The 9734-nt window shown below is 38.2% G+C and overlaps 1 protein-coding gene across 1 annotated transcript; it reads left to right on the top strand.

Annotated features, from left to right (window-relative positions):
* The first annotated feature begins 1455 nt into the window (after positions 1 to 1455).
* Positions 1456 to 9319, top strand: LOC110790838 (polyadenylate-binding protein 2). Its single transcript, XM_021995603.2, has 9 exons — positions 1456 to 2265; positions 3818 to 3936; positions 4043 to 4699; positions 4850 to 4927; positions 5003 to 5092; positions 5779 to 5916; positions 7277 to 7450; positions 7615 to 7818; positions 8900 to 9319. The coding sequence occupies exons 1-9, from the start codon at positions 1998 to 2000 to the stop codon at positions 9146 to 9148; spliced, it is 1977 nt and encodes a 658-aa protein (XP_021851295.1). The 5' UTR covers positions 1456 to 1997; the 3' UTR covers positions 9149 to 9319.
* Positions 9320 to 9734: the final 415 nt, after the last annotated feature.

Here is a 9734-nt window from a genome sequence, read left to right as displayed (position 1 = left end):
GCCTTTGGTGTTCGATCATCATATGCAGATTACTCATTGTTTAGTTATGTCCAAGGAGGTGTTTCTTTGCATGTTCTTGTTTATGTCGACGATCTGATTATTGCAGGCTCTTCTCATGATGCGATTGAGCGCTTTAAAACTTATTTGAGCACCTGTTTTTATATAAAAGATCTTGGTGTATTAAAATATTTTCTGGGCATAGAAGTTGCACGTAGCCCTGAAGGTATTTTTTTTATGTCAACGTAAATACTCTCTAGATATTTTGACGGAAGCCGGGATGTTAGGTTGTAAGCCTATTGACACACCTATGGAGCAAAATCACCGTCTTGCGCATGCGTCTGGTGACCCTTTTGAGCATGCGGACAAGTATCGTCGATTAGTTGGTCGACTGGTGTACCTGTCAGTTACACGTCCTGAGTTAAGTTATTCTGTGCATGTTCTCGCCCAATTTTTGAGTTGTCCGCAAGTCCCGCATTGGGATGCAGCCCTTCGTGCCCTGCGGTACCTAAAGGGTACTCCAGGGCAGGGAATCTTGTTACGTCCCATGTCACCCATGAGTTTGACAACATTTTGTGATAGTGATTGGGCAGCTTGTCCGTTGACTCGACGATCGTTGAAAGGTTATTTGGTATTTTTTTGGTGTTCTCCTGTGTCCTGGAAAACAAAGAAACAACCTAATGTGTCTCGTTCATCTGCTGAAGCAGAGTACCGTTCTATGGCCGTAGCCACTTGTGAGTTGAAGTGGTTGAAGTCGTTGTTGTCCTCCCTTGGTGTCATGCATTCCAAGCCTATGCGGTTATTCTGTGATAGTCAGTCTGCACTACATATTGCTAAAAATCTGGTGTTTCATGATCGTACTAAGCATATTGAGGTTGACTGCCATTTTGTTCTTGATGAAATTTTGAAAGGTAATTTGTCTACGTCGTATGTTCCTACAGGTAATAAGTTAGCGGACATTTTAACTAAAGCGCTTGGAAGACAACAATTTGGATTTCTGATGCGCAAGTTGAGCATTCGTGATCTACATGCTCCAACTTGAGGGGGAGTATTAGGAATTATAATGTATATAAAATTCCTAGTGTTATGTATAGTTTCCTATTATTAATAGGTTTATGTTTTAGGAGTTTATGTGGTGTTAGGGTTGTGTAACCATGTAATATATATATATCAATAATAATAAACGAAAGGCTAAATCGTTTTCTCCTAATCTACTCTGAATTTAACACACAACCTCTTCTAATCTACTATGAGTTTAACATGGGCAATCATAGTAAAATCAGCAATGAGCAACACTCTCAAACTTCAACGGTCAAAAGACTCGAAAAGCTTAACACCAAAAAATAAATACATGCGGAGTAAATAAAAAATAAAAAATAAAAAAATAAAAAAATTACCTCCTTTAATTAGTCTGAAGTCAGCTAATCCTGTTTGGCTGAGTAAAATTTAGACCACGTCAGAAAACAAAAGACCCCACGTACCCTTAAAATCAGCGGCTCAAATCCCATCCCTAAAACTAATCCAACGGCGCAAAACATCTCCTTCTTCCCTATTAATTCAGCAACAAACAAACCCTTCAATTTCTCTCTCTCTACCAGTTGCTATCTTTCTCTCTCCTCAAGTTTCTCAATTTCTCTCTCGTCCGTCGCCGCCGCCGTCCTTTCCGGCGGCGCGATCCTCTATCTCAGGCGAACCTCCGCCCTTATACCCTTTTTTTTTCCACCCTTCCCTCTCCTCTCTTTATCTCTCTCCCTGTCTGAAAAACCTCAAAAAAAGGAATTTTAATTTTCCGAAAAACCCAAAAAAATTCGCATAAAAAAAGAGAAAAAGCCTTCTGTATTTTTGTGTTTGATTTATTGCCGAATAATCAGAGGAGAGGGAAGTGGGTTTATAAAAAAACCGAAAAAAATTCGAAAATTTTTTAAAACAAAAAAAACCCTTTATTTATTTTTTTCTTCTCTCCTGAATTTTAGGTTTAGGGTTTTTAGGAGTGAGAAAAAATGGCTCAAGTTCAGGTACAAGCAAATGGTGGTGCTCCGGCGGCTTCTTCCGCCGCCCCAGGTGGGGCTCCTGCTACAGCCGCTGCGGCAGGACAGTTTGTAACGACTTCGTTGTATGTGGGTGATTTGGATGTGAATGTGAGTGACTCACAGCTGTATGATGTGTTTAATCAACTGGGTCAGGTGGTTTCGGTTAGGGTTTGCAGGGATTTGGCAACTCGTCGATCACTTGGTTATGGTTATGTCAATTATGCCAGCCCACAAGATGGTTAGTATGTTTTCTAGGGTTTTTTTTCCTGTTTTTTACGATGATTTTGCTTTTTTGATTGTTTTTTTGTGTGATTTAAATAGTAATTTTTGTCTACCTTCGATGAGTTTTTTAGTTTTGTGAGGAATTCCGATTGATTGGTGTTTGTGTAGTTGATGATGAGTTAGGTTTTCCTTTTGACTTTTTGAATTAGTGCATGTCATTTTGGAAATGGTCTGATCTGAAGGTTAATGTTAGGGAAAGGATTGCATTTTGAGCTGTTAGTTGGATAGAAAATCGCTAGACCGCATTTACTGTGATTGACTTGTTATGTGGTCGAATCGAAATATTCATTCTTTTTAGTTCGGTGGCAAACGCCTGGCATTAACCTTGAACAATCTTGAAGGTGTTGACTGAAATTTTATTTTTTGGAGGTAGGATTGTGGTGAGTTTATGAATTGGAAATTTTAGGAATAGGTGACTAGGGGCTGGTTTGTTGGTATACACGAGAATTGTGGAAAGTTAGTCAGTTGATTGGAATAGATAGTAAAGATTAATGGTGTGAAATTTGTTAATGGAATGGTGTGGAATCGATTGACAGAAAATATTATTATTTTTAATCTTAAGAGGCTGGATTGTGGTAGGCTTGTTACTTCGGTGCTGTTGGGGGCGATAGAATGGATTAAGAAACTGTTAGTGTCGTACAAATGGCAGTGATCAACCTTGCTGGGGGCAATCAGGAGTGAAGGAGCAGATATCAGGGGAAGTGAAGGGGAGCATTGTGTTTCATGATATAGATTTTTAGCTTTGCTCAAATCACATATATTTGCTAATTTTCTGTCAACGTATCCTAGTAATGATAGAAGTCTTTGAATAGTATCTCAAGAGTCTTAGGAAACAATACAAATGACATGAAGTGACATCCAAAGCGATTTGCTTTGTCACCAAGTTCAAGTCTCAGGTGTAGCTATCTACTATATTGATGTGAGAAGTGATTTTCTTTTTTACTCTGTACAACTTATTAGGTAAAATTTTAGTAATTGGAAGAAATAAGTCTTCTCCCTCTTTTAGGGTTTTTCCATTGAATGTTAAAAACAGGAAATGAAGGCCTGTCTAGGATTTGAAGAAGCTTGAAGTTTTTTTTTTTTTGAAGAGATCTATATTTTATTGTGTAGATGCTTTTATTTTGAAAGCTTATATTTTTATTGTGTTCACTGTGTGTTTCAGTGTTTTTCGAACTCTGCAAGTTTTTATGTACTGATGTCTTATTCCGGTATATCTAGTTGAACTACCATGGTTGAGGTTTGGAGCCAGTCACTCAGGATAGTGTTATGCTGTAATATATTCTAGCAGTCTCGTGAAATTATCTCTTTCTAGACAGGGTTAGGCGATAGCCGTTGAGGTTTTTAATATCTTTTGTATGTTTTGACCTTGAAACACTTAACTTTTATTAGATAGGGATTGTCAGGATAGGAAAATTGACTAAGTTGTTGAATTTCTTGCTTAAAGGATAGAGCATATCGGTCTTTTCGATGAAAAATGTATAACTTGTTTTTTGCATATTCTTGATCAGCTGCCAGAGCGATAGATGTCCTGAACTTCACTCCTCTCAACAACAGGCCTATCAGGATAATGTACTCTCATCGTGATCCTAGTGTCCGTAAGAGTGGAGCTGGAAACATCTTCATCAAGGTAATGTTTCCTGTATATTATACAAGGTGCCTTTTTCATAGTCATTTGTTTCTCCAGCTCTTCTCATATCGCTTTTTCGTCTTATCTTTGTTTTCCGCTTTCACAGAATTTGGATAAGGCCATTGACAACAAAGCATTGTCTGATACCTTCTCTGCTTTTGGGAAAATCCTGTCTTGCAAGATTGCTACTGATTCATCTGGGCAGTCAAAGGGACATGGTTTTGTGCAGTATGAGACTGATGAGTCTGCTCAACAGGCAATAGAGAAGCTGAATGGCATGCTGTTGAATGACAAGCAAGTCTACGTGGGGCCTTTTCAGCGTAGGCAAGAAAGAGAAAATGCCATTGACAAAACTAAGTTCACCAACGTTTATGTGAAGAATATTGCCGAGGCAACATCAGATGATGATATGAACAAGATTTTTAGCCAATACGGGAAAATTACGAGTGCTGTTGTGATGCGTGATGCAGATGGAAAGTCAAAATGCTTTGGGTTCGTTAACTTTGAAAATGCTGATGAAGCTGCCATTGCCGTGGAAGCTCTAAATGGGAAGATGGTTGATGGTAAAGAGTGGTATGTTGGTAAAGCCCAAAAAAAGGCAGAAAGGGAAGCCGAGCTAAAAAATCAATTTGAGCAGAGTGTAAAAGAGGTGGTTGACCAATACCAGGGAAAAAACCTCTACATCAAAAATTTAGATGATACCGTTGATGATGACAAACTCAAAGAAATATTTTCTCCATATGGTGAAATTACTTCATGCAAGGTCAGTCATTTGTATTCATGGCTTGTATACTTCATCACTTCAGATATGTTGTTATGTACTTCATGTGTATGTTAAAGTTGGGCTGTTGGCTTGCTGTTAATTTAATGTGTTCTTCTAAGGTCATTTCGTGACTTGTATATAATTTTGCAGATAATGCGAGACCCTAGTGGTGTAAGCAAGGGATCAGGCTTTGTTGCATTTTCGACGGCTGAAGAGGCATCTCAAGCTGTAAGTCAATTGGTGTTTTATCTGATGGAAATATTCGTGTAACAGTCTATTCACTGCTGGTGTTATTTTTGCCAGCTAATGGAGATGAATGGCAAGATGATTGTTAGCAAACCTCTTTATGTTGCCCTTGCACAACGTAAAGAAGACAGAAGGGCAAGGCTGCAGGTATTTGTCTATGGGTTTGTTTGCTTTCAACCAACTTTTTAAGGATTGATAATGTGTAATGTGCAACATCACAGTCAGTTTCCTCAGACTGAAGAATATGCTTCTCTGCATTTTATATTTAACCTTGGAAGGGAAGGAAGAGATGATAGATGGGTAAAGGGAAGAGTGTCACAAGGATCTAAATTTCCCCCCTCTGACTTGGAATGAATTGTAAGGATCAGGATGAGGATAATGGCTAGCCCACATCATCCTCAACTTTGGAAAGATTTGGAAGAGAATGCTAGTCCACTCTTTCCCCCCGTTTTTTTTTTATGAATATAGACATGCAGAGTCAAATTTTAGGTTGTGAGAAGGTTATTCAATTACTCCCTCCGTCCCAGATTAGTTGTTACACTTACCTTTGCACAAAGTTTTAGGTGATAAGTGGTTGTTTGATTTTCAATTGTTATTTTATTGAAAAAGTAGATGTGATGGGAGTTAGTGGGGTATTTTTTTTTAATTGAATGAGATGGTGTGGGGACAAAAAAATATAGTGGGAAGAGAGAGACGATATAATAATTGTGGGGTCATTCCTAATTTAGAAGTGTAACCACTAATCTGGGACGGACGAAAAAGGAAAGTGTAACAACTAATCTGGGACGGAGGGAGTATTCATCTTGGTGCTGACTCAACATTGGTTTTTACAGGCCCAATTTTCTCAAATGCGCCCTGTTGCAATGCCACCATCTGTTGGTCCTAGAATGCCAATTTATCCTCCTGGTGGTCCTGGGCTTGGGCAGCAGATATATTACGGGCAAGCACCACCTGCAATGCTTCCACCTCAGGTGATCTGCTAACTTATCGTCTTTGCAATCTGGGTTAGCTGTTTTTCATGGACCATATAATGCGGAGTTCCAGTTAGATATGAAGTATCAATGATTTTGTCATATAAATCGTGACTTTTATGTTCAAATATCTAGCCATTTTTCGCCATTAGTGGCCCTGGGGTGGGTGTGTTTATATTTTTTGACGTATTTTCTCTGAAGCAATGTATATTTTTTTAATGTCCTTTGTGGCATTGGATATTCCGAAGTTGAAGTAAATCTATGTATATGTTCCCGACTCTTTAAGATATATAAAGAAATTGTCCTAACTCCCAAGGTTAAATTACTTAGAAAGGCAGGGTTGTTTAACATTTTCTCAAGCTAAGGCCTCCGAGTTGGGGCGGGGTGAGTTTCCAGCCATCGCCATTTTGCTAATTACTGAAAGCTTCTCTACTTTTTGCCCTTTTCTCACTAGAAGGTACCCTTTAGAAGTGTTGTTTATCTTGGATTTCTGTACTGTGTTGTACTACAAAAAAGACCCGCAAAATTACGGTCCGAATGATTCTGAATTCTGATTCAGATTTGTTTGTTGTCTATGATTAAACGTGAAGTGCAACATCTTGTTGTGATTCTTTAGGTAATCCTTCTTTCATCACGGTTTTTGCAATAAAATGATGTGCAACTGGAGCTGTTATACTTCTTCTTGACGATGTTGTAGTCTCCTTGTTGTAATGGAAATTCTTTTGGAATGAATTATTTTCATCTTTAGATAGAATAGAACCATAGTTCTGTTGGTTTCTCTCCTCTTTGTGCAAATTCTTCCATAACCTTGGGTATGCGTCCAGCCAAACACATCTCATACTGCTCTTTCCTAGATTCATTGTGTGGCGTACATTAGGTGAATTTCCCCCTTGTTTCCTCAAAGGAACACAGTTTATGCTCATTATTTTTTTCCAATGAGCAAATATATGCTGATTTTTATGGAAGAATGTACGAACAGGGTTCAGTACTTGGGTGCTCACCTCTGGTATGCGTGTACGTATTATAGCTAGACTGCTTTTGAACCAAAGTTCTTAGCTTGCTGTTGGATAAGTAGAAATTGCATACTTCTCAATTACAGTCCTAGGCTGAAACTTTTTTGAAGGCGGTGGGTGATGGCATAGCATGTCTCATGTAATATCCTGTGTTGCATAGTTTGTTCTAAGTTCTAGGCCTTGTTTGTTATAAACGAAGCTTTCTTTGCTTCAGGATCTTCGAAATAAAGACTTAAGGACAATTAAAAAGATCTAGGTTTGTATAAGCTTTTTAGTGCATGAACTTTTTTTAATTCACGGATTCTTTTCTCTAATGAATTTTGTAATCAATGTTTGTTGCTACATAGCCCGCATTTGGATACCAACACCAACTCATGCCTGGTATGAGAGGTGGTGCTCCGGTGCCAAATTTCTTTATGCCAATGGTCCAGCAAGGGCAGCAGGGGCCACGCCCTGGTGGCAGGCGTGGAGGCGGGAATCCAGTCCAGCAGTCCCAGCAGCCTATTATGATGCAGCAGCAGGTCGTTTTTAATTTTAAATTGCATTCAGTGTGTTATCTCCTTATATTTTTACTTCCCTTCCTCTTTCTTGGTCCTCATCTACCTGTCTACCGCTTTTCTAATTGTTCTCTTCAAGGATGCTTTAATCCCGAGTCCTAATATGATCTTGTTTTTTTTATTTCTAGATGATGCCAAGGGGACGTTATCGCTATCCACCTGCACGTGCACTGCCAGATTCTCCCATCCCAGGTGTCACTGGAGGAGTGCTTCCTGGCGTTCAATTCGATATGGGTGGCGTGCAAATGCGGGATGCTGCAATGTCTCCAACTGTTCCTGTCGGCGCACTGGCTACCCTGCTTGCTAATGCTACTCCGGAGCATCAGAGGCTTGTAAGTTTTCTGCTACTTATAATACCCTAGTTAATTTACATCATAATAAGGCAGCCATGGTTTCAAGATAGAATTTAGCTGTTAAAGTTCCTCTATTACTATGTATGTTGATAAAATCTCTGAATCCGTAAAAGTACTCCTTGATTTTTAGGAACACATTTAACTATTATAGTACTTCCTTCTTTCACTTTTAGTTGAAACGTTTTGACTTTAACGTTGCAACGTATAATTAGTATTTAACTAAAATTATAAAAAGTTGATATTGTGAAAATGTATAAATCACCAAAGGTGATCAAAAGGAAAGTATGTGAATTGTGCAAAATTCCAAATGTTGCAACTTAAACGGAGTAAGTTTTAGGCTTTGTTTTGTTCACTTTATTTCCATTGGAAAAATAAGATTGGAAGAAGAAGATCAGGTAAGTTTAGGAAAAATAAGGATTACCTACCCATTACAATTTATAACTAAAATAAACTTTTTTAAGTTTAGGTAAGTTCAAATAAGATTGTTGAAAATAAGTGATACTCCTTCCGTATTTTAATAGGAGTCACATGTTGACCGGCACATGTATTAAGGAAGGGGAGTTGAATCTAATAAAAAATAATAAAACAAAGGGTAGGGAGTAATGAACAAATAGAAAAAAGATGATGGGAAAAGTATTTTAATCAAAGTAGAGAGTGAGTTTATTGTAGTGGTGGCCCTTAAAGGAAATTAGATATATTAAATAATTAGAAGGTGAGGTAGAAAAGTTACTAGAAATGGAAATGTGACTTCTAATAAAATACGATGGGAAATGATAAGTGTGACTCCTAAAAAAATACGGAGGGAGTAATCAGGTGAATAGAACACACCTTTATTACATTTGAAAGATGTTAGTGGTCAAAGTATGAAGTGAAGCTCTTTAAATTTAATTAAAGTTCCCAACTTGCATAAAAAAAGTAAGATGTTAAGAAGTACCCAACTTTTAATTTAGTTTCCCTTGTTGATTGTCAAGAAAATTTGAGCTAATGTTGACCGTAGTAAAAAAATTTGAGTTACACAGCATATTGTTTTTAATTTAACTTTGATTTTATGCAATTTTAGCTGTTGGGAGAGAACCTGTATCCATTGGTGGAGCAGCTGGAGCCAGAAATGGCGGCAAAGGTAACTGGGATGCTGCTAGAGATGGACCAGACAGAAGTTCTGCATCTGTTGGAGTCTCCGGACGCTCTGAAGGCCAAGGTTGCTGAGGCAATGGAAGTCTTGAGAAATGTCGCTCAGCAGCAACAACAACCACCTAGCAACCCTGCTGATCAGCTTGCTTCGTTGTCATTGAATGACAATCTCTCTTAAAGGCATTGAGCCACATTACTGAAACTTGATCTAGAACTGATTTTGAATTTCATGTTTTGGGATTTGAGAAACTATTGGTGTGGTTTGGTATTGTTGAACTGAGATTTCTTGTTCTGGTTCTTGACTTTTGGCTTACCTGTCATGGGTTCTTAAGACAAAGTTTGTTTCAAAGTTTGTGGTGTTTGTTCTCAAGTGTTTTCTATGCTCTGTTTTTTTACACCAAATTAATTGAATGGTTGAAAGTTAAGGTGATGAATCTGAAATATTAATGGGTTAAAACTTTGGAATGGTGTTGAAACGAAAGGAAAGCCTCTGGGTAACCTTTAATTTTAGTTTGTACCTACACCGAGTCACTGAGTGACATGCGAGAATTTCACATTCATCTTTGGTGGTTGGTGGTCTTTGCTTTTTCAAGTGATCTTCGCTAGCATCATTCGTGGGCTCGCCTCTGCTAATAAAAACCTGAAACCAAGAGAGTCCAAGTACTTAACCCCTTATGATTTTGTGCACCAAGAATGAAAAAGGGTAGAAGTTCAGAGAAATTTCGAGTTTCTCTTTGATTTACAAGAACAAGTCAAGGGGCATA

The sequence above is a fragment of the Spinacia oleracea genome, chromosome 4, assembly GCF_020520425.1.
Source record: "Spinacia oleracea cultivar Varoflay chromosome 4, BTI_SOV_V1, whole genome shotgun sequence".
In the NCBI taxonomy this organism is placed as follows: Eukaryota; Viridiplantae; Streptophyta; class Magnoliopsida; order Caryophyllales; family Amaranthaceae; genus Spinacia; species Spinacia oleracea.
Note: the sequence above shows the minus strand (reverse complement) of the source record. Positions and strands in the feature narration are given on the sequence as shown.

What these genes read in the sequence shown, in the direction of transcription:
- LOC110790838 (XM_021995603.2), top strand. Translation starts at nt 1,998, where the DNA reads ATGGCTCAAGTTCAGGTACAAGCAAATGGTGGTGCTCCGGCGGCTTCT. An exon ending in CTGAAGAGGCATCTCAAGCT is followed by an intron (nt 4,928 to 5,002) that starts GTAAGTCAATTG and finishes TATTTTTGCCAG; the next exon opens with CTAATGGAGATGAATGGCAA. An exon ending in CTATTATGATGCAGCAGCAG is followed by an intron (nt 7,451 to 7,614) that starts GTCGTTTTTAAT and finishes TTTTATTTCTAG; the next exon opens with ATGATGCCAAGGGGACGTTA.